This window comes from Tachyglossus aculeatus, chromosome 11 (assembly GCF_015852505.1).
Source record: "Tachyglossus aculeatus isolate mTacAcu1 chromosome 11, mTacAcu1.pri, whole genome shotgun sequence".
Taxonomy (NCBI): Eukaryota; Metazoa; Chordata; class Mammalia; order Monotremata; family Tachyglossidae; genus Tachyglossus; species Tachyglossus aculeatus.
The window spans coordinates 52,646,584-52,672,823 of NC_052076.1; the positions used below are offsets into that span (position 1 = coordinate 52,646,584).

Below are 26,240 nucleotides of genomic sequence, written 5' to 3' on the forward strand. Positions count from 1 at the left end.
TCCCAAGTGCTTAGTCCAGTGCTCTGCACACAGTAAGCGCTCAATCAATACGATTGATTGATTGATCCCCATTGTACAGATGAGGTAACTGAGGCCCAGAGAAGTGAAGTGACTTGCCCAAGGTCACACAGCGGACAAGTGGTGGGGCTGGTCCGTGCTGCAGCCACTAAGCCATGCTGCTTATTGCACTCCATGCTCCAGTGCAAACATGACAGGCGTGGAAGAGAGAGTAGCAGTAACATTGCACAAACTACCGACACCATGATCAATTCTTTCCGGCAGATCCTTGGTTCTGAAGTCACAGGATGGAGGTCCACCCATCGTTCCCCAAAAGAGAGTCCACCATTCATCTTGGGTTCGACGAGGGAGAGGACTCAATTCCCCGAGAGCCGTGGCCTTCCATCTTGGGTGACGTCTTTTCACCTTCTTTTAACATCATCCATCTTCTCGTTGTCTTTTCTGTGAATCTGGGTCCTTTCTAAGCGCTGGGGAGGTTCCAAGGTGATCTTTTAGACTGTGAGCCCACTGTTGGGTAGGGACTGTCTCTATGTGTTGCCAATTTGTACTTCCCAAGCGCTTAGTACAGTGCTCTGCACATAGTAAGCGCTCAATAAATACGATTGATGATGAGGATGATGATCAGGTTGGCCCGCGGGGGGCTCACGGTCTTCATCCCCATTTTACAGACGAGGTCACTGAGGCCCAGAGAAGTGAAGTGCCTTGCCCAAAGTCACACAGCTGTGTGTGAATCCCGGAGCTGGGATTCGAACCCATGACCTCTGACTCCAAAGCCCGGGCTCTTTCCACTGAGCCATGCTGATTATGTTTTAGACTGTGAGCCCACTGTTGGGTAGGGACTGTCTCTACATGTTGCCAATTTGTACTTCCCAAGCGCTTAGTACAGTGCTCTGCACATAGTAAGCGCTCAATAAATATGATTGATGATGATGATGATTATGTTTGTACATATTTATTACTCTATTATACTTGTACATATTTACTATTCTATTCATTTTATTTTGTTGATATGTTTTGTTGTCTGTCTCCCCCCTTCTAGCCTGTGAGCCCGCTGTTGGGTAAGGACCGTCTCTATATATTGCCAACTTGGACTTTCCAAGCGCTTAGCACAGTGCTCTGCACACAGTAAGCGCTCAATAAATACGATTGATGATGATGATGATTACTCTATTATACTTGTACATAGTTACTATTCTATTCATTTTATTTTGTTGATATGTTTTGTTGTCTGTCTCCCCCCTTCTAGACTGTGAGCCTGCTGTTGGGTAGGGACCGTCTCTAGATGTTGCCAACTTGGACTTTCCAAGCACTTAGCACAGTGCTCTGCACACAGTAAGCGCTAAATCAATACGATTGAATGAATTTCCCGTTTGGTTGTGCTACAATATTTTTATGTGTCCTGTTGACTACATATGCTGCCCACCAGTCACCTCCCTCTGAACTGCTTAACAGTGTTTGCTGATTGTTTTGGGATGACATGTGAAAAACAGATAAATGCCTAAAGTTGACTGTTATGAAAAGAAACTCAACACTACCCTGATTTACAGCATATTGATTTTTAAAATCTGATCACCTCGTTTGGCTCTTATTGAGTTGCAGATAAAACCACAAAAACTGACCTAAAAACATACAGAGGGAAAAATATGGATAGCTGTGTACATTGATTAATAAGTTGTAAGAGAAATACTTTATTCATCGTATGTTATTTCAGTGTCACTTGGGTACTCACTTGGGAGAAAATGACTCCCCAGTTGACAGGACACAACTAGCAGCAAGAGGCCCAGAGCTATTTTCAGTGATAACCACCTAGTCAATCAATCAATCAATCAATCGTATTTATTGAGCGCTTACTGTGTGCAGAGCACTGGACTAAGCGCTTGGGAAGTACAAGTCGGCAACACATAGAGGCAGCCCCTACCCAACAGCGGGCTCACAGTCTAGAAGGGGGAGACAGAGAACAAAACCAAACATACTAACAAAATAAAATAAATAGAATAGATATGTACAAGTAAGATAAATAAATAGAGTAATAAATATGTACAAACATATATGCAGGTGCTGTGGGGAAGGGAAGGAGGTAAGATGGGGGATGGAGGGGGGGAAGTAAATAATAATAATAATTGTGGGTTTTGTTAAGCGATTATTAACTAGGACTGGAACAGTGCTAGAACAGACTAGAATTAACTAGCTTATTAACTAGAACTAGAACTAGTACTAGAACAGTGCTTTGCACATAGTAAGCGCTTAACAAATAGCATTATTATTATTATTATTATTATTATTATTATTATTATTATTATTATTACTAAGTGCTGGGTTGGATACAAGCAAGTCAGGTTGGATACAGTCCCTTTTCCCACGTGGGGCTCACAGTCTCAGTCCCCATTTTACAGCTGAAGGAACTGAGGCCCAGAGAAGTGAAGTGACTTGCCCAAGGTCACGTAGCAGACAAGCGGCAGAGCCGGCATCAGACCTTCTGATTCCCGGGCCTGTGCTCTAGCCACTACTCCGTGCCGCTTACTGAGTGCTTAATGTCTGCTGTGTGACCCTGGGCAAGTCACTTCACTTCTCTGAGCCTCAGTTCCCTCATCTGTAAAATGGGGATTAAGACTGGGAGCCCCACGTGGGACAACCTGATCACCTTGTATCTCTCCAGCGCTTAGAACAGTGCTTTGCACATAGTAAGTGCTTAAATGCCATTATTATTATTATTATTATTATTATTATTACAGTGCACTGTGCTAAGGGCTTGGGAGACTCCAGTAGAATTAATAGATACAATCCCTGCTGGCAAGGAGCTCACAATTCATAATTTTGAGGGAAAAAAAACACAGACAATAAATGTTTACGAACAGGGAGAAGCAACAGTTTCAAGGTATTTGTATAAGTTCTGGGAAGCTGACGGGGGAGATCTTTGCAAATGTCTTTGCTAGGGCAGACATTCAATCAATCTCTATTTATTTATTTTACTTGTACATATCTATTCTATTTATTTTATTTTGTTAATATGTTCGGTTTTGTTCTCTGTCTCCCCCTTCTAGACTGTGAGCCCACTGTTGGGTAGGGACCGTCTCTATATGTTGCCGATTTGTACTTCCCAAGCACTTAATACAGTGCTCTGCACACAGTAAGTGCTCAATAAATACGATTGATTGATTGATTGAGCGATTACTATGTGCAGAGCACTGCACTAAGCGTTTGGGAGAACAGAATTAGCAGACACATTCCCTGCCCATAACAAGCTTACAGTCTAGAGGGGGAGAAAGACATTAATGTGAATAAGTAATTTATAATATATAATTCACTTTTTAAAACACAATGCGGACTCTCTACTTCTAATGCTTAGCCCTAATAGTGCAGGAATGAGCACACCATCATCATCAATCATATTTATTGAGCGCTTACTGTGTGCAGAGCACTGTACTAAGCGCTTGGGAAGTACAAGTTGGCAACATAATATTAATAAATATAATATTGAGCACACAATAGGTGCTCAATAAATACCACAGAGCACTGTACTAAGTGCTTGGGAAGTACAAGTTGGCAACATAATATTAATAAATATAATATTGAGCACACAATAGGTGCTCAATAAATACCACGGATTGACTGATGGGAAGTGTGCGCAGACAGCCCTGTCAACAAAGCACCTCCACCTCTCCTAAAAGGAAATGACTTCCTCGCAAATAATAATAATGTTGGTATTTGTTAAGTGATTACTATGTGCCAAGCACTATTCTAAGCGCCGGGGTGGATACAAGGTACTCAGGTCGTCCCATGTGGGGCTCACAGTCTTCATCCCCATTTTACAGATGAGGGAACTGAGGCCCAGAGAAGTTAAGTGGCTTGCCCAAGGTCACACAGCTGACAAGCGGCAGAGTCGGGATTAGAACCGAGCTCACCTCCTCCAGGAGGCCTTCCCAGACTGAGCCCCCTCCTTCCTCTCCCCCTCGTCCCCCTTTCCATCCCCCTCATCTTACCTCCTTCCCTTCCCCACAGCACCTGTATAGATGGATATATGTTTGCACGTATTTATTACTCTATTTATTTATTTTACTTGTACATATCTAGTCTATTTTATTTTGTTAATATGTTTGGTTTTGTTCTCTGTCTCTCTCTTCTAGACTGTGAACCCGCTGTTGGGTAGGGACCGTCTCTAGATGTTGCCAACTTCCCAAGCGCTTAGTCCAGTGCTCTGCACACAGTAAGTGCTCAATAAATACGATTGATTGATTGATTGATTGAGCTCTGGCTCCCCAGCACATGCTCTTTCCACCGAGCCACGCTGCTTCTCTCGGGCAGTTTGGGACTCTGCGAAGGATCTTTTCAGCAAACTGGGTCTTGGCTCGGATATATTTTGCATTTCACAGCGTCACAGCCCCTGGCCAAAGGCCAAAGTAAACCACACTTAAGTCTACTGCTTAGTGCCAAGGGCTGATTAAAAGACCCCAACAAAACCCCCACAGCCGTGCAATTAAGCAAGTAAATTCACAAGTTTTACGAAGAAGGGGTCCAGTTCAGTGTCACTGACCGGTCCGGGCCTATCCGGGGGTCTGAGGGCATGAACTGAGAAATGGCGAGGCCTAGTGCAGAATTGGGAGTCAAGAGCCGCTTACCTGCTGTGTCACTTAACTTCTCGGTATCCTCAACTGTAAAATGGGGATTCAATAATAATAATAATAATAATAATGGTATTTATTAAGCGCTTACTATGTGCCAAGCACCTATTCTCCCACCTACTTAGATTGTGAGCCCCCAGTGCGATCCATCAGTCAATGCTATTTATTGAGCGTTTACTGTGGGCACAGCGCCGTACCGAGCGCTTGGGAGAGTACAATACGACGGAGTTCTCAAACGCATTCCCTGACCGTAAGGAGCTTACAGTCTAGACGAGGAGAAAGACATTAATAGAGATAATTTATAATATATAATTCACTCTTTAAAACACAGGGTGACTCTACTGTTAAGGATGGGCGAAAAATCATTCTGAGGATTCGGATAAAATCAAGTTTATGTTTGGGCCTTTCATACTTTTCCAGAGTTCCTGTTCAATAATCAATCATTCGTATTTCTTGAGCGTTTACTGTGGGCACAGCGCCGTACTGAGCGCTTGGGACAGTACAATACGACGGAGATATCAAACACATTCCCTGACTGTAAGGAGCTTACAGTCTAGACGAGGAGAAAGACATTAATAGGGATAATTTACAATATATAATTCACTCTTTAAAACACAGGGTGACTCTACTGTTAAGGATGGGCGAAAAATCATTCTGAGGATTCGGGTAAAATCGAGTTTATGTTTGGGCCTTTCATACTTTTCCAGAGTTCCTGTTCAATAATCAATCATTCGTATTTCTTGAGCGTTTACTGTGGGCACAGCGCCGTACTGAGCGCTTGGGACAGTACAATACGACGGAGATACCAAACACATTCCCTGACCGTAAGGAGCTTACAGTCTAGACGAGGAGAAAGACATTAATAGGGATAATTTACAATATATAATTCACTCTTTAAAACACAGGGTGACTCTACCGTTAAGGATGGGTGAAAAATTATTCTGAGGATTCGGATAAAATCAAGTTTATGTTTGGGCCTTTCATACTTTTCCAGAGTTCCTGTTCAATAATCAATCATATTTCTTGAGCGTTTACTGTGGGCACAGCGCCGTACTGAGCTCTTGGGAGAGTACAGTACGATGGAGTTCTCAAACGCATTCCCTGACCAAAAGGAGCTTACAGTCTAGATGAGGAGAAAGACATTAATAGGGATAATTTATAATATATAATTCACTCTTTAAAACACAGGGTGACTCTACTGTTAAGGATGGGCGAAAAATCATTCTGAGGATTCGGATAAAATCAAGTTTATGTTTGGGCCTTTCATACTTTTCCAGAGTTCCTGTTCAATAATCAATCATTCGTATATCTTGAGCGCTTACTTGCGTGCGCAACACTGTACTAAACGCTTGGGAGAGTACACTAGAATAATATAATGAATCGTATTTCTTGAGCACCTACTGTGAGCAAAACACTGTACTAAGCACTCGGTAGCGCTCAGTCTTCTAGACTGTGAGCCCATTGTTGGGTAGGGACCGTCCCTACATGTTGCCAACTTGTACTTCCCAAGCGCTTAGTACAGTGATCTGCACACAGTAAGCGCTCAATAAATACGATTGATTGATAGGGGAAGCAGCATGGCATAGTGGAAAGAGTACGGGCTCGGGAGTCAGAGGACGTGGGTTCTAATCCCGCCTCCGCCACTTGTCTGCTATGTGACCTTGGAGTGGTCACTTAACTTCTCTGTGCCTCATTTACCTCATCTGTAAAATGGGATTGTTGTCCACACTAGCCGTATGCTCCAGCAGAAGCGGCATTGACCTGATCACCTTGTAACCTCCCCAGCGCTTAGAACAGTGCTTTGCACATAGTAAGCGCTTAATAAATGCCATCATCATCATTGACTGCATTTTCCCTAAAGGCTAGAAGCAGCGTGGCTCAGTGGAAAGAGCCTGGGCTTTGGAGTCAGAGGTCATGGGTTCAAATCCCAGCTCCGCCAACTGTCAGCTGGGTGACTTTGGGCAAGTCACTTCACTTCTCTGGGCCTCAGTTCCCTCATCTGTAAAATGGGGATGAATCAATCAATCATATTTATTGAGCGCTTACTGTGTGCTGAGCACTGTACTAAGCGCTTGGGAAGTACAAGTTGGCAATATATAGAGACAGTCCCTACCCAACAGTGGGCTCACAGTCTAGAAGACTGTAAGCCCCCCGTGGGACAACCGGATCGCCTTTTAACCTCCCCAGCGCTTAGAACACTGCTTTGCACATATTGTATGTATTGTATTGAATGAATGAGTATATGTTTGTATGTATTTATTACTGTATTTTATTTGTCCATATTTATTCTATTTATTTTATTTTGTTAATATGTTTGGTTTTGTTGTCTGTCTCCCCCTTCTAGACTGTGAGCCTGCTGTTGGGCAGGGACCGTCTCTAGATGTTGCCAACTTGGACTTCCCGAGCGCTTAGTCCAGTGCTCTGCACACAGTAAGCCCTCAATAAATATGAATGAATGAATGAATAAATAAATGCCATTATTATTATTATTATTATTATTATTATTACCGACTCCATTGTATACAGGGCTTAACAACAGGATATGTGAGGAATAGGCCTCGGGAAGATCCCGTAATCGAGGAGGGCTGACACTGATCAAAGCGGCTAGGCCCTGTCTGAGATGACCCCATCCTGTGCGGGCGATGTCTCCTGAGAACATCGTTGCCAAAGTTTCGTGGGCCCGGGAATCCTTCGTGTAGCTCGGATGGGGAAGCAAGGAAAAGGGAAGAAGCGGCTGGGATCGGGACTGTTCGTCCCTCGCACGTCTCGGGAGATGAACGGTTGAGCAGTCAGCTTTCCTGCCGCTACTGCTCTATCTGAACTCATGTCTCCGAGTCATTTTTCCTATCAGCGTCACCACCTTGGCTTCTCCAACCCTGCGGCCGATTAACTTATTTTGCCTCCTACTTGTCCATAAGAGGATGAAGATATATATGTCTGAAGATATACATAGCAATGCGATTGATTGAATGAATGAATGAATGAATGAATGCTCCCCTCCAGGAGGCCTTCCCAGACTGAGCCCCCTCCTTCCTCTCCCCCTCCTCCCCCCTCCATCCCACCCGCCTTACCTCCTTCCCTTCCCCACAGCACCTATATATGTGTATCTATGTTGGTGCGTATTTATTACTCCATTTATTTTGCTTGTACATATTTATTCTATTTATTTTATCTGGGTTATATGTTTTGTTTTGTTGTCTGTCTCCCCCTTCTAGACTGTGAGCCCACTGTTGGGCTCCTGTATATATGTTTGTACATATTTAGTACTCTATTTATTTATCTTGTACATATCTATTCTATTTATTTTATTTTGTTAGTATGTTTGGTTTTGTTCTCTGTCTCCCCCTTCTTTTAGACTGTGAGCCCACTGTTGGGTAGGGACCGTCTCTAGATGTTGCCAACTTGGACTTCCCAAGCGCTTAGTCCAGTGCTCTGTGCACAGTAAGTGCTCAATAAATACGATTGATGATGATGATGATGTTGCCAACTTGGACTTCCCAAGCGCTTAGTCCAGTGCTCTGCACACAGTAAGCGCTCAACCACAATGAATGAATGAATGAATGTATATATGTATATATGTTTGTGCATATTTATTACTCTATTTATTTATTTAACTTGTACATATCTATACCATTTATTTTATTTTGTTAGTATGTTTGGTTTTGTTGTCTGTCTCCCCCTTCTAGACTGTGAGCCCGCTGTTGGGTAGGGACCGTTTCTAGATGTTGCCAACTTGGACTTCCCAAGCGCTTAGTCCAGTGGTCTGCACACAGTAAGCGCTCAATAAATACGACTGATGATGATGATGTTGGGTAGGGACTGTCTCTAGATGATGCCAATTTGGACTTCCCAAGCGCTTAGTCCAATGCTCTGCACACAGTAAGCGCTCAATAAATACGACTGATGATGATGATGTTGGGTAGGGACTGTCTCTAGATGATGCCAATTTGGACTTCCCAAGCGCTTAGTCCAATGCTCTGCGCACAGTAAGTGCTCAATAAATGCGACTGATGATGATGATGTTGGGTAGGGACTGTCTCTAGATGATGCCAATTTGGACTTCCCAAGTGCTTAGTACAGTGCTCTGCGCACAGTAAGCGCTCAATAAATACGACTGATGATGATGATGATGGGTAGGGACTGTCTCTAGATGATGCCAACTTGGACTTCCCAAGCGCTTAGTCCAGTGCTCTGCGCACAGTAAGCGCTCAATAAATATAATCGATGCTGCTGCTGCTGCTGATGATGAATGAATGAATGAGTGAATGAATGAATGAATTTATTACTCTATTTATTTATTTTACTTGTACATATCTATCCTATTTATTTTATTTTGTTGGTATGTTTGGTTCTGTTCTCTGTCTCCCCCTTTTAGACTGTGAGCCCACTGTTGGGTAGGGACCGTCTCTAGATGTTGCCAACTTGTCCTTCCCAAGCGCTTAGTCCAGTGCTCTGCACATAGTAAGCGCTCAATAAATACGATTGATGATGATGATGATGATGATGATGATTTATTGAGCGCTTACTGTGTGCAGAACACTGGACTAAGCGCTTGGGAAGCCCAAGTTGGCAACATCTAGAGACAGTCCCTACCCCAATGAGTGGGCTCATGGTCTAAAAGGGGGAGACAGACAACAAAACCAAACATACCAACAAAATAAAATAGACTAGATATGTACAAGTAAAATAAATAGAGTAATGAATATGGGCAAACATATATCCATATATAAATATGATTGATTGATTGATTGAATGAATGAATGAGTGAATGAATGAATGAGTGAATGAATGAGTGAATGAATGAATGAGTGAGTGAGTGAATGAATGAATGAATGAATGAATGAATGCATGCTGCCCCCTCTCCCTTCCCCTCCCTCCTCTCCCTTCCCCTCCCTCGTGTCCCCCGGGCCGGGGTGCGCGCGCAGCCTCCCAGCGGGAGCCGCCTCCTGATTGGCTCCTCGGGGCCGCCGCCCCCTGGCCATTGGCCGCCTCCCCCGTCAGTCGCGGCCGTCGCCATGGAGACCCCCCCGGCCATGGCAACCGGCAGAGGCCCAACGCGGCGCCATCCCGGCCCCGGCCCCGGCCCCGTCCGCGGTCCCGGCCCGGGCCGTCGGCGGTCGGGGCGGCCATGGCGCTGTACGAGCTGTTCGCCCACCCGGTGGAGCGCGGCTACCGGGCCGGGCTGGGCTCCAAGGCGGCGCTGTTCCTGCTGCTGGCCGCCGCCCTCACCTACGGCCCGCCGCTGCTCCTGGCCTTCCGCAGTCACGGTGAGCGCCGCGACCCCTAGCGGCACCCGCCCGGCCCTACACTCCCTCCCTACCGCGCGCCCTCCCACCGCGCCTGCGCTCATCATCATCATCCATCATCATCATCAATCGTATTGATTGAGCCCTTACTGTGTGCAGAGCACTGGACTAAGCGCTTGGGAAGTACAAATTGGCAACATCTAGAGACAGTCCCTACCCAACGGCGGGCTCACAGTCTAAAAGGGGGAGACAGAGAACAAAACCAAACATACCAGCAAAATAAAATAAATAGAATAGATAGGTACAAATAAATAAATAAATAGAGTAATAAATATGTACAACCATATATACATATATACAGGTGCTGTGGGGAAGGGAAGGAGGTAAGATGGGGGGGATGGAGAGGGGCTCATCATCATCCATCATCATCATCATCATCATCAATCGTATTGATTGATCGCTTACTATGTGCGGAGCACTGTACTAAGCGCTTGGGAAGTCCAAGTTGGCAACATAGAGAGACGGTCCCTACCCAATAAGTGGGCTCACGGTCTAAAAGGGGGAGACAGAGAACAAAACCAAACATACCAGCAAAATAAAATAAATAGACTAGATATGTACAAGTAAAATAAATAAATAAATAGAGTAAAAGATATGTACAAACATCTATACATATATACAGGTGCTGTGGGGAAGGGAAGGAGGTAAGATGGGGGGGATGGAGAGGGGCTCATCATCATCCATCATCCTCATCATCATCAATCGTATTGATCGCTTACTATGTGCGGAGCACTGGGCTAAGCTCTTGGGAAGTACAAATTGGCAACATCTAGAGACAGTCCCTACCCAACAGTGGGCTCACAGTCTAAAAGGGGGAGACAGAGAACAAAACCAGACATACCAGCAAAATAAAATAAATAGAATAGATAGGTACAAATAAAATAAATAGAGTAATAAATATGTACAAACATATATACATGTATACAGGTGCTGTGGGGAAGGGAAGGAGGTAAGATGGGGGGGATGGAGAGGGGCTCATCATCATCCATCATCATCATCATCATCAATCGTATTGAGCGCTTACTCTGTGCGGAGCACTGGACTAAGCGCTTGGGAAGTCCAAGTTGGCAACGTCTAGAGACAGTCCCTACCCCAAGAAGTGGGCTCACAGTCTAAAAGGGGGAGACAGAGAACAAAACCAAACATACCAACAAAATAAAATAGACTAGATATGTACAAGTAAAATAAATAAATAGAGTAATAAATATGTACAAACATCTATACATATATACAGGTGCTGTGGGGAAGGGAAGGAGGTAAGATGGGGGGATGGAGAGGGGCTCATCATCATCCATCATCAATCGTATTGATTGAGTGCTTACTGTGTGCAGAGCACTGGACTAAGCTCTTGGGAAGTCCAAGTTGGCAACATCTAGAGACAGTCCCTACCCCAGTAAGTGGGCTCACGGTCTAAAAGGGGGAGACAGACAACAAAACCAAACATACCAACAAAATAAAATAGACTAGATATGTACAAGTAAAATAGAGTAATAAATATGTACAAACATATATCCATATATGCAGGTGCTGTGGGGAAGGGAAGGAGGTAAGATGAGGATGGAGAGGGGGAGAGGAAGGAAGGGGCTCAGTGTGGGAAGGCCTCCTGGAGGAGGGGAGCTCTCAGGAGGGAGTAGGGAGGAGGTGAGCGCTCACCGCGGCCACAGCAACCAATGATGATGATGATGATGATGATGATGGCATTTGTTATGTACAAAGCACTGTTCTAGGATGGCATTTGTGATGTGCAAAGCACTGTTCTAGGATGGCATTTGTGAAGCACTTACTCTGTGCAAAGCACTGTTCTAAGCGCTGGGGGAGGTTCCAAGGTGATCAGGTTGTCCCGCAGGGGGCTCACAGTTTTCATCCCCATTTCACAGATGAGGTCACCAAGGCACAGAGAATCAATCAATCGTAGTGAATGAGCGCTTCCTGTGTGCAGAGCACTGGACTAAGCGCTTGGGAAGTCCAAGTTGGCAACATCTAGAGACGGTCCCCACCCAACAGCGGTCTCACAGTCTAGAAGGGGGAGACGGAGAACAAAACCAAACATACTAATCAATCAATCGTATTTATTGAGCGCTTCCTGTGTGCAGAGCACTGGACTAAGCGCTTCGGAAGGACAAGTTGGCAACATCTAGAGACAGTCCCTACCCAGCAGCGGGCTCACAGTCTAGAAGGGGGAGACGGACAACAAAACCAAACATACTAATCAATCAATCGTATTTATTGAGCACTTCCTGTGTGCAGAGCACTGGACTAAGCACTTAGGAAGGACAAGTTGGCAACATCTAGAGACGGTCCCTACCCAACAGCGGGCTCACAGTCTAAAAGGGGGAGACAGAGAACAAAACCAAACATACTAATCAATCAATCAATTGTATTTATTGAGCGCTTACTGTGCGCAGAGCACTGGACTAAGCGCTTGGGAAGGACAAGTTGGCAACATCTAGAGACGGTCCCTACCCAACAGCAGGCTCACAGTCTAAAAGGGGGAGACAGAGAACAAAACCAGACATACTAACAAAATAAAATAAGTAGAATAGATATGTACAAGTAAAATAAATAAATAAATAGAGTAATAAATATGTACAAAGAAGTGTACAAGAATATGTACAAGAGAAGTGAAGTGACTTGCCCAAAGTCCCACAGCTGACAGTTGGCAGAGCCGGGATTTGAACCCATGATCTCTGACTCCAAAGCCCGGGCTCTTTCCACTGAGCCACGCTGCTTCTCCAATCAGTCAATCAATCGATCGTATTTATTGAGCACTTACTGTGTGCGGAGCACTGGACTAAGCGCTTGGGAAGTCCAAGCTGGCAACATCTAGAGACGGTCCCTACCCAACAGTGGGCTCACAGTCTAAAAGGGGGAGACAGAGAACAAAACCAAACATATTAACAAAATAAAATGAATAGAATAGCTATGTACAAGTAAAATAAATAGAGTAATAAATATGTACAAACATATATACACACACTGCGCTAAGCGCTTGGGAGAGGACTAGTCATTCATTCATCGAGAAGCAGCACGGCTCACTGGAAAGAGCACGGGCTTTGGAGTCAGAGGTCAATCGGTCAATCAATCAATCAGTCATATTTATTGAGCGCTTACTGTGTGCGGAGCACTGTACTAAGCACTTGGGAAGTCCAAGCTGGCAACATCTAGAGACGGTCCCTACCCAACAGTGGGCTCACAGTCTAAAAGGGGGAGACAGAGAACAAAACCAAACATATTAACAAAATAAAATGAATAGAATAGCTATGTACAAGTAAAATAAATAGAGTAATAAATATGTACAAACATATATACACACACTGCGCTAAGCGCTTGGGAGAGGACTAGTCATTCATTCATCGAGAAGCAGCACGGCTCACTGGAAAGAGCACGGGCTTTGGAGTCAGAGGTCAATCAATCAATCGTATGTATTGAGCGCTTACTGTGTGAGGAGCACTGTACTAAGTGCTTGGGAAGTCCAAGCTGGCAACATCTAGAGATGGTCCCCACCCAGCAGTGGGCTCACAGTCTAGAAGGGGGAGACAGAGAACAAAACCAAACGTATTAACAAAATAAAAGAAATAGAATAGCTATGTACAAGTAAAATAGAATAATAAATATGTACAAACATATATAGACACACTGCACTAAGCGCTTGGGAGAGGACCAATCGAGAAGCAGCACGGCTCACTGGAAAGAGCACGGGCTTTGGACTCAGAGGTCATGGGTTCGAATCCACGTGCCTGCTGTGTGACCTTGGGCAAGGCACTTAATAATAATAATAATGATGGCATTTGTTAAGCTCTTGCTATCAATCAATCAATCGTATTTATTGAGCGCTTACTGTGTGCAGAGCACTGTACTAAGTGCTTGGGAAGTACAAGTCGGCAACATCTAGAGACGGTCCCTACCCAACAGCGGGCTCACAGTCTAGAAGGGGGAGACAGACAACAAAACCAAACATATTAACAAAATAAAACAAATAGAATAGCTATGTACAAGTAAAATAGAGTAATAAATATGTACAAACATATATACACACACTGCGCTAAGCGCTTGGGAGAGGACCAGTCATTCATTCATCGAGAAGCAGAACAGCTCACTGGAAAGAGCACAGGCTTTGGAGTCAGAGGTCATGGGTTCGAGTCCGCATGCCTGCCGTGGGACCTTGGGCAAGTCACTTAACAATAATAATAATAATGATGGCATTTGTTAAGCGCTTACTATGTGCAAAGCTCTGTTCTAAGCGCTGGGGAGGATGCAAGGTGATCAGATTGTCCCACGTGGGGCTCAGAGTCTTCATCCCTCATTTTACAGATGAGGGAACTGAGGCACAGAGAAGTGAAGTGACTTGCCCGAGGTCACACACCTGACAAGTGGCGGAGCCGGGATTTGAACCCACGACCTCTGGCTCTCTAGCCCGTGCGCTTTCCACTGAGCCACGCTTCTTCTCGAGCAGCAAGAAGCTGAGAAGCTGAGGCTTCACTTCACTTCTCTGAGCCTCAGTCACCTCAACCTTACCTTTTTTCTTTCCCCACCGCACCTGTATATATGTTTGTACGTATTTATTACTCTATTTATTTTACTGGTACATATTCTATTTATTTTATTTTGTTAATTTGTTTTGTTGTCTGTCTCCCCCTTCTAGACTGTGAGCCCACTGTTGGGTAGGGACTGTCTCAATATGTTGCCAACTTGTACTTCCCAAGCGCTTAGTACAGTGCTCTGCACCCAGTAAACGCCCAATAAATACGATTGAGTGAATGAATGATAGCATTTATTAAGCGCTTACTATGTGCAAAGCATTGTTCTAAGCGCTGGGGAGGTTACAAGGTGATGAGGTTGTCCCACTGGGGTCTCACAGTCTTCATCCCCATTTTACAGATGAGGTCACTGAGGCCCAGAGAAGTGAAGCGACTTGCCCAAAGTCACACAGCTGGCAAGTGGCGGAGCCGGGATTTGAACCCGTGACCTCTGACTCCAAAGCCCATGCTCTTTCCACTGAACCACGCTGCTTCTCTAGCATCTCATCTGTAAAATGGGGATTCATTCATTCACTGTGAATGACTGTGAGCCCGTTGTTGGGTAGGGACCGTCTCTATATGTTGCCAACTTGTACTTCCCAAGCACTTAGTACAGTGCTCTGCACACAGTAAGCGCTCCATAAATATGATTGAATGAATGAATGAATATTTATTGAGCGCTTAATGTTTGTAGAGCACAGTACTAAGCGCTTGGGAGAGTACAGTGTAACAGAGTTGGTAGACACGTCCCCTGCACACCAATGAGCCTCCCCTTGCCACATCTAAAAGACTCTGTTCTGTCCTAATCTTCCTCACTTTCTTGGCTGCTTTTGACATGGTGGTTCCGAGGAGGTGGCGGCTAGATGGTAAGTGAAGATGGGGGGCGTCTTCCATCCCTCCTGTATATATGTTTGTATATATTTGTTACTCTATTTATTTTACTTGTACATATCTATTCTATTTATTTTATTTTGTTAGTATGTTTGGTTTTGTTCTCTGTCTCCCCCTTTTAGACTGTGAGCCCACTGTTGGGTAGGGAATGTCTGTATACGTTGCCAACTTGTACTTCCCAAGCGCTTAATACAGTGCTCTGCACACAGTTAGCGCTCAATAAATACGATTGATGATGATTGATGATGACATGGTGGACCACACCATTCCCCAGGAAGCATTATGGAGCCTTGGTGTTTCTGATACAGTTTTCTCCTGACTCTCCTCCTATGTCTCTGGCCGGTCCTCAGTCTCTTACAGTGGCTCTTCCTCAGCCTCCCATTCCCTTACTGTAGGTATTCCTCAAGACTCATTTCGGGTCCCTTTCTCTTTTCTCTCTACACCCCCTCCTTCAAGGGGTTCATTCCCCCCTAAGGGTTCAACAACTACTTCTCTGCCGATGATTTCCAAATCTACCTCACTAGCACAGACCTCTGTCTTTCTTTGCAGTCCTGCGGGCCCACTGGCCCCTCAAGTTTAATACGTTCAATTCTGAACTCCTCATTTTCCTTCCCAAATCCTCTCCTCCATCTAACTTGCCCGTTCCAGTGGCCCACGCTGCCATGCTTCCGCTCTCCGTAGCCTCTAACTGTGGCATTACCCTTGGCTCCTCCCCTGTTTAACCCCCATATTCTATTCATTCATTCAATCGTATTTATTGAGCGCTTACTGTGTGCAGAGCACTGTACTAGCGCTTAGTACAGTGCTCTGCACACAGTAAGCGCTCAATAAATGCGATTGATGATACTAAGCACTTGGGAAGTACAAGCTGGCAACATATAGAGACGGTCCCTACCCAACAGTGGGCTCACACTGTATTCTATCACAAAATGTCAGTGGTTTCTCGCCCACCAAAGCCCACCCCTTCCTTTCCACCCAAATCGCCACCACGCTGATCCAAGCACTAGTCACCAACGGGCTTAACTACCGCCTCGGCCGCTTTACTGATCTCCTGACCTCTAGTCTCACCTCTGTCCGTATTTTACTCTGTCGCCTAGATCAAAGTTTGAAAATGTCATTCTACTGTACCTCTTCACTCTTCAGAAACCTCCGGTGGTTATCCATTCCCCACCGCATCAAGTAGAAACTCCCAACCATTGGCTTTTAAAACAGTCCATCAAGTCTCTCCCTCTTATACTTATCCACTCCCTTCTCCCTCTTCACCCCCGCTTGCACTCTTTGTTTCCTCCATGTTAATCTCATTGTTCCTCATTCTTGTCTCTCCCACCCCTAACCCTGCCTCACATCTTTCCCCCCTCTTAGAGCTTTCTCCTCCTTTAAATCCTACAGAACACAAATCTTCCCATCTTCAAAGCCCTCCTGAATCGTATCTTTTCCAAGAGTCCTTCCTCAGTTAATTTCTTTTCTTCCCAGGATATATCCCTCCACCTGCCCCCTCAGCACTTCTGCGTGACCCGAGTACTTGTGAACACACAATCTCCTATAGCCCTTATGTACCTAACTTACATACCCTATTTCTTAAACACCAACCAACTCCTGACAAATCCTCTTTTACTCTTTCCCCCAACTGTACATTATTTCAATATCTGTCTCTCCCCTTAAATGTAAGCGCCTTTGACGGCAGGGATCACATCTTCTAAACTAGCTGTACTCTCCCAAGCGTTTAGTAGAGTGCTTGGCACTCAGAAAAATACTGCTGATGGATTGCTCCTGCTCTCTGGCACTGAACCCATTGGCGTGGCTCAGTGGAAAGAGCCCGGGCATTGGAGTCAGAGGTCATGGGTTCAAATCCCGGCTCCGCCACTTGTCAGCTGTGTGACTTTGGACAAGTCACTTAACTTCTCTGTGCCTCAGTTCCGTCACCTGTAAAATGCGGATTAAGGCTGTGGGACAAACTGATCACCTTGTAACCTCCTCGGCGCTTAGAACAGTGCTTGGCACATAGCGCTTAATAAATGCCATCATTATTCTTCTTCTTATTATTATTGGCACCAAGCCCTCCTGGCACAATGCTTCCCCTGCCTGCCTGCTCGAATCCCTGCATTAAAACTCACAGGTGATCGTGGTTTTTCTTCTATCTCTTCTCATTCTCCGCTGCCTCCTCTCCCCCCTCCGACGCCCCATCTCGCTTGGCTTTACCTCGGTCTCTAATGTTTTTCTCATTTTAGGGTTTTGGCTGAAGCGGAGTAGCTACGAGGAGCAGCCAACAATCCGGTTTCAACACCAGGTGCTGTTTGTGGCCCTGCTGGGCCCGGCTCCCGGCGACTTTCTAGCATGGAGCACCTTTCCCACTTTCAACCGGTTGCAGGGGGCAAGACTTCGGGTCCCACTGGTGTCCGTAAGTGGCTCCGAACTCCACGCTGGACCTTGGGCTTTGGGGGGACGAGGAGGGGGCTGAGCTGGAGGTTCAGGAGAGGGAAGGATCCAGGGATGGGAAGGGAAGGGAAGAAGCAAAGACACGGGAGTCATCGGAAGGTCCCCCTTGGGGCGTGATTCGTTCCTGTGGTGGGTTTTTGTTTGTTTTTTATGATATTGTCAGCACTCACTATGTGTCAGGTACTGCTTTAAGCGCTGGGATAGACATAAAGCAGTCAGGTTCTGCACAGTCCCTGTCCCGCATGGGGCTCACAGTCTTAATCCCCATTTTACAGGTGAGTAACCGAGGCACAGAGAAGCGCTGTGGCTTGCCCCAGGTCACACAGCGGACAAGTGGCAGAGCCGGGATTAGAACCCAGGCCCTTCTGAGTCCCGGGCCCGTGCTCTATCCGTTAGGCCATGCTGCTTCTCAGTGTAGAGTTATGGTTGCAGAACCAATACCAAGAAATCTGGGAAAGAAACATTAATCACCGTCCCTCTCCCCAAGGGGCTTTTTTTCTGGTCGGTGCAAGGACACAAGAATCGCAGCAGCTTGGTGTCAAATTTACACAAGATTTAGAAGCACTAAAGTTTCCAAATAATCTTCCATTCATATGCACTCTTGGCTCTTCTGAAAATTCCTGAGAAGCAGTGTTGGCCTAGTTGATAAAGTATGGTACTGGGCGTCAGAAGGACCTGGGTTCTAATCCTCGCTCTGCCATTTGTCTGCTGCGTGACCTTGGGCAAGTCACATCTCTGTGCTTCAGTTACCTCATGTGTTACTTTGAGCCCCATGTGGAACCTGGGCTGTGTCCATAGCTTATATCAATCAATCAATCAATCAATCATATTTATTGAGCGCTTACTGTGTGCAGAGCACTGTACTAAGCGCTTGGGAAGTACAAGTTGGCAACATATAGAGATGGTCCCTACCCAACAGTGGGCTCCCTAGAGCTTAGTACCGTGACCGGCACATAATAAGGGCTTGATTATTATACAAAACGTTGTTATTAATATCATATTTGTTAAGCACTACGATGTGGTAGCACTGTTCTGAGCTCTTCGGGTCTGTGAAACGACTCTGTTCTTTTAGTTGAATTTCTTCAGTTGATTTTGAGATCATTGCCTGGAGGCTAAAATGGAATATTTCCAAATTGGTTAAAAAAAAAATCTTCCAGACTTTTTAAAATAAAAAAACCCCCCAAAACCCTGAAATAAGAAACTTCAGATTCCTGGGGTGAAAATTGGATTCAGAGGTGTTATTTTAATAGGCAAGTAGGTTAGTAGCAAATTCCTTTGAGCAACTCCTCTCTGAATATTGCTCAGTTTTTTTGTACGTCTTTTCGTAGGCTCCGTTGTTGAAAAGAGCCTGTTTAGCTCTGGGTTTGGGCTCTTCATTCCTTTTACAAATTATTAAACAATTGTAATCTTCCTGGATCTTCAGTGTGCATCTTCCCAACTCTCGCCTTGATCTAAGACATTCCCAAGAGTTCAGGACAATAACAACTGAAGTCCTAAACGTAAAAAAGTGACTCAGATTTAACTCTGCAAATTGCCTTCCCCTTACTCAGTGCTTAGAATTGTGCTTTGCACATAGTAAGTGCTTAACAAATGCCATTATTATTATTATTACTCAATGCTTCATTCATTTGTCATTTCGTCCATCCACGGCTGAGTCATTAGGAATAAAGCTGTTGAGTGTTTATCTTCCTGTTGTCAAATACTTCCCCTTGGAGTGTATTTTTGTTCGTTTGTTTCTGCTTGGTGTGTGTATTTAGATTGTAAACCACCCGGACAAGGACCACATTGTGTTTTGGTTTTGAAAAGTGCCTGTCCTATTTTCGGTACCCAATAAATGTCTTTTATTACTAATAACGAAACAAATTTTTGGTCAGTGGCAGAGTCTTTTGCCTGGACAGAAACCAAATTCTACTCTTCTCTAATTTGCTATAATAATAATAATAATAATGGCATTTATTAAGCACTTAGTATGTGCAAAGCACTGTTCTAAGCGCTGGGGAGGTTACAGGGTGGTCAGGTTGTCCCAAAGGGGGCTCACACTCTTAATCTCCATTTTACAGATGAGGTAACTGAGGCCCAGAGAAGTGAAGTGACTGGCCCAAAGTCACACAGCTGACAATTGGCAGAACGGGGATTTGAACCCATGATCTCTGACTTATAATCAGAACACGTGCCTAGGATTAATTTCTACCTTCTTGGTAAATGATCCACCTGTCTCTCCCCAGACTACCTTATGGAATTAAGAGAGATTTCAGTTTAGTTTTTTAAAAAAACTAATAGGCGGTCAACTTGAGTTTGAAACATACTTGAGTTTGCAAGCAGTCATGTGGATATTTTATTAGAAAGTCTTTGGTTTAATAGTATCCTATAATTATTTTATTACTTCAAGTAGACAAGACCTGATTGGAAGCATGTTCTTTAGGAGCAGTAAAGGTGTAGACCTTCTGGGAAGCAGCATAGCCTAGTAGAAAGAGCTCGGGCCTGGGAGTCGGATGACCTGAGTTCTAATCCTGGCTCTACCACCTGTCTGCTGGTTGACCTTGGGTGAATCACTTAACTTCTCTGTGCCTCAGTTCCCTCAGCTACACACTGGGGATTCAATACCTGTCCTCCCTCCTACTTAGGCTGCGAGCCCCGTGAGGGACCTGATGATTCGTATCTACCCCAGAACTTGGTACAGCGCTTGGCATATAGTAAATGCTTAACAAATACCATTATTATTATTATTATTTTGGGAAGTCTTAGAACCTGTGGGTTAAGATAAAGATGTTTCAGCAAATAGGAGGAAGCTCTGAAGATGCCAGTTGTGGCGATGGTAAGGTATCTTGCGAACGGGAAATCCGTCCGTTACCTTCTTTGGTCAGCTTGCTACCTTTCTGAGGGAATTTTGGAGCATGTGAGGGTTTGATTAAAAATGAAGCGTTATCTGGTAGGCCAGGGTTTCCCTGTGTGACAACTGGGCCTCCAGCAGTTTTCAGGGTCAGAAGATGGTGCCTGAGGAGACAGAGGAGTGAAGATCACTCATCAGTCACTAGATGGTATTTATTGAGTGCTTACCGTTCGCAGAGCACCGTACTAAGCACTTGGGAAAGTACAACAGAACCCAGTTGGAAGATGCCATCCCTGCCCATAAAGAGTTTACAGTCTACAAAGGGAAACAGACCTTAAAAGGAATTTCAGACAGGGGACATGGAATAGAAGAATATATACATAAATATTTTGGGACTGGGGTGTGTGTTTGTTGTAGTGCTTAAGGGGTACACAGCCAAGTTCATAGTTGACACGGATGGGAGGGCAGATAAGGGAAATGAAGGGCTTAGTCTAGAAAGGCCTCTTGGAGGAGATGAGATTTTAGGAGGGTTTGGAGGGTGGGGAAAGTGGTGGACTGTTGGATATGAAGGAAGAGGCCCTGTGTTCCAGGCCCTATGGCCAGCGCGGGCAAGGAGTCGGCTGCGGCGTAGATGAGATGGAGGTACAGAGAGCGGGTTGGAGTGAGAGGAGCGGAGTCTGCGGGCTGGGTCGTAGGAGGAGTTCAGTGAGGTAAGGTAGGCGTGGTAAGAAGTGTCCATCTGATGTGGAGGTGGATGGATGGGCAACCAATGGAAGTTTCTGAGGAGTGGGGAGATGTGGACTGAACAATTTTTCAGGAAAATGAGCAGCCTCAAAAGCCTTTTTGAGGCCCCTTTGCGCATAGCACTCGGCTAGCCTCTTAGAAACAACCCTTTTCAGGTAGGGCTTTCAATATCCTGCTAATTGTCAGGGATGTTTGTAAAATATTTTGCAAGTGGCATTATCTCTTTTCTGTAAATTCCTTATCCTACTGAATTTTCTGGGTGGGGCATGAGAAGGTTGGCAGTGATGGAGAGCCAAAATGATGCACTGTGGGTAAAGTAGACCCTTCCCAAGTGTACTTTCTATAGAAAATAAAGTCCCCTTTGTGTGTCCTAGACCAGAGAAGAAGACAAGAACCAGGACGGGAAGATGGACTTACTCCATTTTAAAATGGAGCTTCCACTGCAGGCTTCCGAGCAGGTCCTCGGTGTTCAGCTCATTCTGACCTTCTCCTACCAACTGCACGTGAGTATCTGCCTACCTGCAGCTTCTGTTGCCGTGGAGTCCCTACTGAGTACTGGTCCTGCCAGACTTCTGTCCGGCTTCATTTCCCAGCTCCAATCCATCCCATTTAAGGGAGAGAAAGAGCCATCTTAAATTGAAAAGGGTCAGAAGTCTCATATCCCTGATACCTTTCTAGTACAATCCCAGTGGGTCCAGTGGGCTAATTCAGAAAACAATCCCTAAATTCATCTTTGGGTGAGATTGGGTTAAAGCATATTGATCGCATCCCACTCATTGCTTCAAGAAACCACTGCTTCTCCAAGTTCTGAATTCCCAGGGCATGGATTTGCAACCCTTAAGATTGGCTAGGGAGAACCTAAATCCACCTAAATCCAAAATCTTAACCAAAGTGTCGTCTCTACCAATAACCATTTCAGAGGATGTCAACATTTATGATGCAGAGCATGGCTTTTCTGCAGTCCTTCTTCCCTGTCCCGGGGGCTCAGCTGTATGTGAATGGAGACTTGAAACTGCAGCAGAAGCAGCCCTTGAGCCATCGTGGGCTAGATGTCAGATACAATGTAAGGAATCCTCCTGCTTACGCTCTCTCTCTCTCCTCCTCTCCCCCGCCCCTTTCTCCCACATCCCCCACCTGCATCACTTACTATCTTGGAAAGTAACTTTAAATGGTAGAAGAAAGACCCTGTTAAGTTGGAAATATCATTGCCATTTGAAGTAGAAGTGGGGGCGAGCCCGGTTAAGTTGGAAATATCATTGTCCCATGTGCACCGCTGAGGGACTTTAGGATTGAGGATTTAACAGTGTCGAGAGAAGAGCCCTTTATGGAACAGGGCCTGAGTCCAATCTGATTATCTTGAATCTACCCCCAGCACATGGTAAACACCTGCCACATAAATAAATAAGTATACAAGTATCAACACACTGTCCACACTCATTCCTCCTTCATAAAGACTCTATTGCTATTATAAATAAAAATTTGACTGGGATCAGAAAACCAAAAGTAGTGCCTTCTGGGATGAGAGGATGGAAAGCCAAATGGAGCGAGGAAGGAACTGACTAAACAGTAATTTTAAAAGCAATTGCGGAGAACTTCCCCAGTGTATTTAGTCCTCAAAGAGCTGAGGGAGGAGGAACCAGAGGTCCAGCTCTACTTGGGAAAGATGGCAGGCAGCGGGGCCTAGGACTGGGACTCAAGACTGAGAGTGAGGAGACCCGGCCTCTGGTCCCGGCTCTGCCACTTACCTGTTGTGTGACCTTGGCCAAGTCACTTAACCTCCGTGTAACGCAGTTTCCTCACCTGTAGACTGGAAATAAGATACCTGTCTCCCTCCCTCCATTTTAGACAAGGAGAGTGTCTGAACTGATCATCTTGTATCCACCCCCGGGCTTAGCACATTGCTTGGCATCTAGTTAAGTGCCTAATAAGCAGGAGAAGCAGCGTGGCTCAGTGGAAAGAGCCCGGGCTTTGGAGTCAGAGGTCATGGGTTCAAATTCCGGCTCTGCCAATTGTCAGCTGTGTGACTTTGGGCAAGTCACTTAACTTCTCTGTGCCCCAGTTACCTCATCTGTAAAATGGGGATTAAGACTGTGAGCCCCATGTGGGACAACCTGATCACCTTGTAACCTCCCCAGTGCTTAGAACAGTGCTTTGCACGTAGTAAGCGCTTAATAAATGCCATTACTATCATTTATTAATAAGTAGCGTTAAAAAAGCCCAAACTGAAGAAGCAGCATGGTTTAGTGGAAAGAGCCCGGGCTTGGGAGTCAGAGGTCATGGGTTCTGATCCCAGCCCTGCCACTTGTCAGCTATGTGACTTTGGTCAAGTCGCTTAACTTCTCTGTGCCTGAGTTACCTCATCTGTAAAATGGGGATTAAGATTGTGAGCCCCATGTGAGACACCCTGCTTACCACATAGAAAGCACTTAACAAATGCCATTATTATTATTATTATTATTATTATTATTATTATTATGCCCTCAGTAGTGCCAGGAGCTTGGTGAGCTCTCCATTCCTTAAAACCCCTAAATAAATAAACAAATAAGTAGTAGAGGGGAGGAAAGGGAGGAATGTCCAGCCATTAAACGTTTGGTTGTTTAACAGGTTCCTGTGATCAATGGGACAAGCCCTTTTGCAAGGGACTTTGACCTCACAAATATTGCTGCCACTTACCAGGAGAGGAATGGTAGGTCACTTTCCCGGGTAGCGGCGGGAGGGCTGCCCAGGGGTGGACTGGTCAAGGGGTGCATAGTGGTGGACTGATAAAGGGCACCAGTTGGCAGGGTGGGGCCCAGTGGGACGGTGACTGAGAGGGAGCGAAGGGTGGTACTTCTCAGGTTTCAATTCCAGGGCCCACCGATTCCTGTCGAGATGGACAGAGGGGACACCACTGACCATTCCTAGATTGGTCACTAGACTTCTACCTTTGTCTGCCCCGCTCTTTTCTTGCAGCATGAAATCTCTCCCGCATACCATCCCTGCCGAAGGTCAGCTAGGAATGATAATGCATCAATCAATCAGTGGTATCTGTTGGGTGCTTACTATGTGCAGAGCCCGGTACTAAGCACGTGGGAGACTACAGTACAAGAGAATTAGTTTACAGGCTTACAGTATAATGAATCATTCAAGTCAGTTCTCCCATTACGAGAGTGTTTTCACCGTGTTTTGGGGAATTAGGAAAGCTCTTCTGGCAACACGCATCTCCCTGGGTAGAACGCAAGGTGCTGTCGGAAGAAATGATTTGGAGGCAAGCTTGCTGCATTGGACTCGGCCCGAGAACTACAGTGCGAGTTTTCCTTATTGGAGGGTTCTGCAAAAAATGTAACCCCCGCATTTCCGGAGAACTGACTGTGTTGATCCAGTCCTGTCTGCAGGGAATTTAGAGTGCTTTCTAGATCAAGTCTAATTCATCTTCTTAGCGCCCTTGTGAACTGGATGCAAAGATTATCCTCTCCATCCTATGGATGGATGGACAGAGATCCTGGAGGAGGCGAAGTGACTTGCTCAGATTCAGTGGCAGCAGGAGGATTCTGTAAGGCCTGTGCTCTGACAGGCTTTGAGGCCTGTCAATCATCCTGGAGGGTGGGCCCCTGGAGGATCTTCTAGGACCACCATCATTAGCAGCATTGAGTGAGCACCTCCTGAGGTGCTTGGGAACTCACTGCAGCGGGAAAAGTCCCAGTTTCTGCCCTTGAGGAGCATTTATGTAATTTGTTTAGCTCAGCAGACCAGGCCTCTCCCAGGCCGATCGTTGTCCAGGGCTGTCTCACCTTGAAAAAGCCCACAAATGAGTGGGCCAGCTGACAGGTAGCCACCCCGATACAGCAGCGTTCTGAGGAAAATCCCTGCTCTCGGGCGGTGTCTCTCAATCTCGCAGGGGTCGGACCTCTAAGCTACCTTTTTAAAGACTGCGTTTTCTGGTTTCATTGCAGTGACAACCGTCCTGTCTGATCCCAACCCCATCTGGCTGGTGGGAAGGGCCGCAGATGCACCGTTTGTGATTAATGCCATCATCCGATACCCCGTGGAAGTGATTTCATATCCTTTGACGGTTTTCCATAGCCAGGCGGGTAACGGCACAGCCGGCTGCCCAGCCAGGCCGAAGGGGGTGGCAAGTGTGGCAGCTGCCTCAGGGGCACAGCAGAGTGGCCACCCACCTGCTCCTGTGGGTCAGCGGACCCCTCTCCTGCCCTTAATCTGTTATGTACCAGAAGGCCAGTAGCCCTGGCCAAAGTTATGCTTTTGGCCAGGACAGTGGCAAGAACCCTGAGGAGGCTGATGTGGAATGGACAAGCAGTGGCCGCAAGAAGTTTGTTAGAGCAACAATCACCAATATGCCAGCTCCCTGGAATCCCTCTGTCTCCTCCAGGCCAGAGACGGATTGTCTTTGAGCTGTGCCCTTGCGAGCTGTAGCTAGATCTCCAGGGAGCCGGGGTAGAGGCAACTCTGCTCATTTCCCCCCCTGCTTTGTTCACTTCATTCCCATCTGAGAATGTGTGTCTGCACGTGACTGTGTGCCTGCTTGTGAATCTGAGTTTGAGACTACTTTGTACTTTTCTGTGTATGTGGGAAAGCCTTGGTGTCGACGTGCGTGTGTGTGTTTGTCAGTTTGAGCATGTGAGGGTGAGAGCCTGCTGTGTGTCTTTGATGTGGGTTTGAACAGGTGAGCCTGAGATCCTGGTGAGGGACTTTCTGGGTTTGAACGGGCGAATGTGACAGCCTGGGTGAGTATCTCTGTGTGTTTGAGTGTGAAAAACCAGCTGGGTGTCTGTGTATTTGAACGGTATTTGAGTCTGATGTGTGATTTTGTGCTCTCCCCACATCTCTGTTTGTTTGTCTAGTTCTCCCTCCCTGTTGCCTACCCTTCACCCCCAAAGCT

General features: G+C 45.8%; 1 protein-coding gene across 6 annotated transcripts in view; it reads left to right on the plus strand.

Moving 5' to 3' along the window:
• Positions 1-279: 279 nt before the first annotated feature.
• TMEM231 (transmembrane protein 231) overlaps positions 280-26,240 on the plus strand; it is a 28,751-nt gene continuing 2,790 nt past the window's right edge. For 5 of the 6 annotated variants that reach the window (XR_005452977.1, XM_038754131.1, XM_038754133.1 and 2 more), the window contains exons 1-6: positions 9,756-9,904; positions 17,580-17,749; positions 21,736-21,864; positions 22,281-22,424; positions 23,966-24,047; positions 25,294-25,399. Coding sequence is in view for 5 of the 6 variants with exons in the window: in XM_038754131.1 (XP_038610059.1) it covers positions 9,766-9,904; positions 17,580-17,749; positions 21,736-21,864; positions 22,281-22,424; positions 23,966-24,047; positions 25,294-25,399 (770 nt within the window). In the remaining variant the exon portion in view is untranslated. Of the gene's footprint in view, positions 409-9,755; positions 9,905-17,579; positions 17,750-21,735; positions 21,865-22,280; positions 22,425-23,965; positions 24,048-25,293; positions 25,400-26,240 lie in introns of those variants that run through there. The other variant, XM_038754132.1, reaches the window with a different exon arrangement.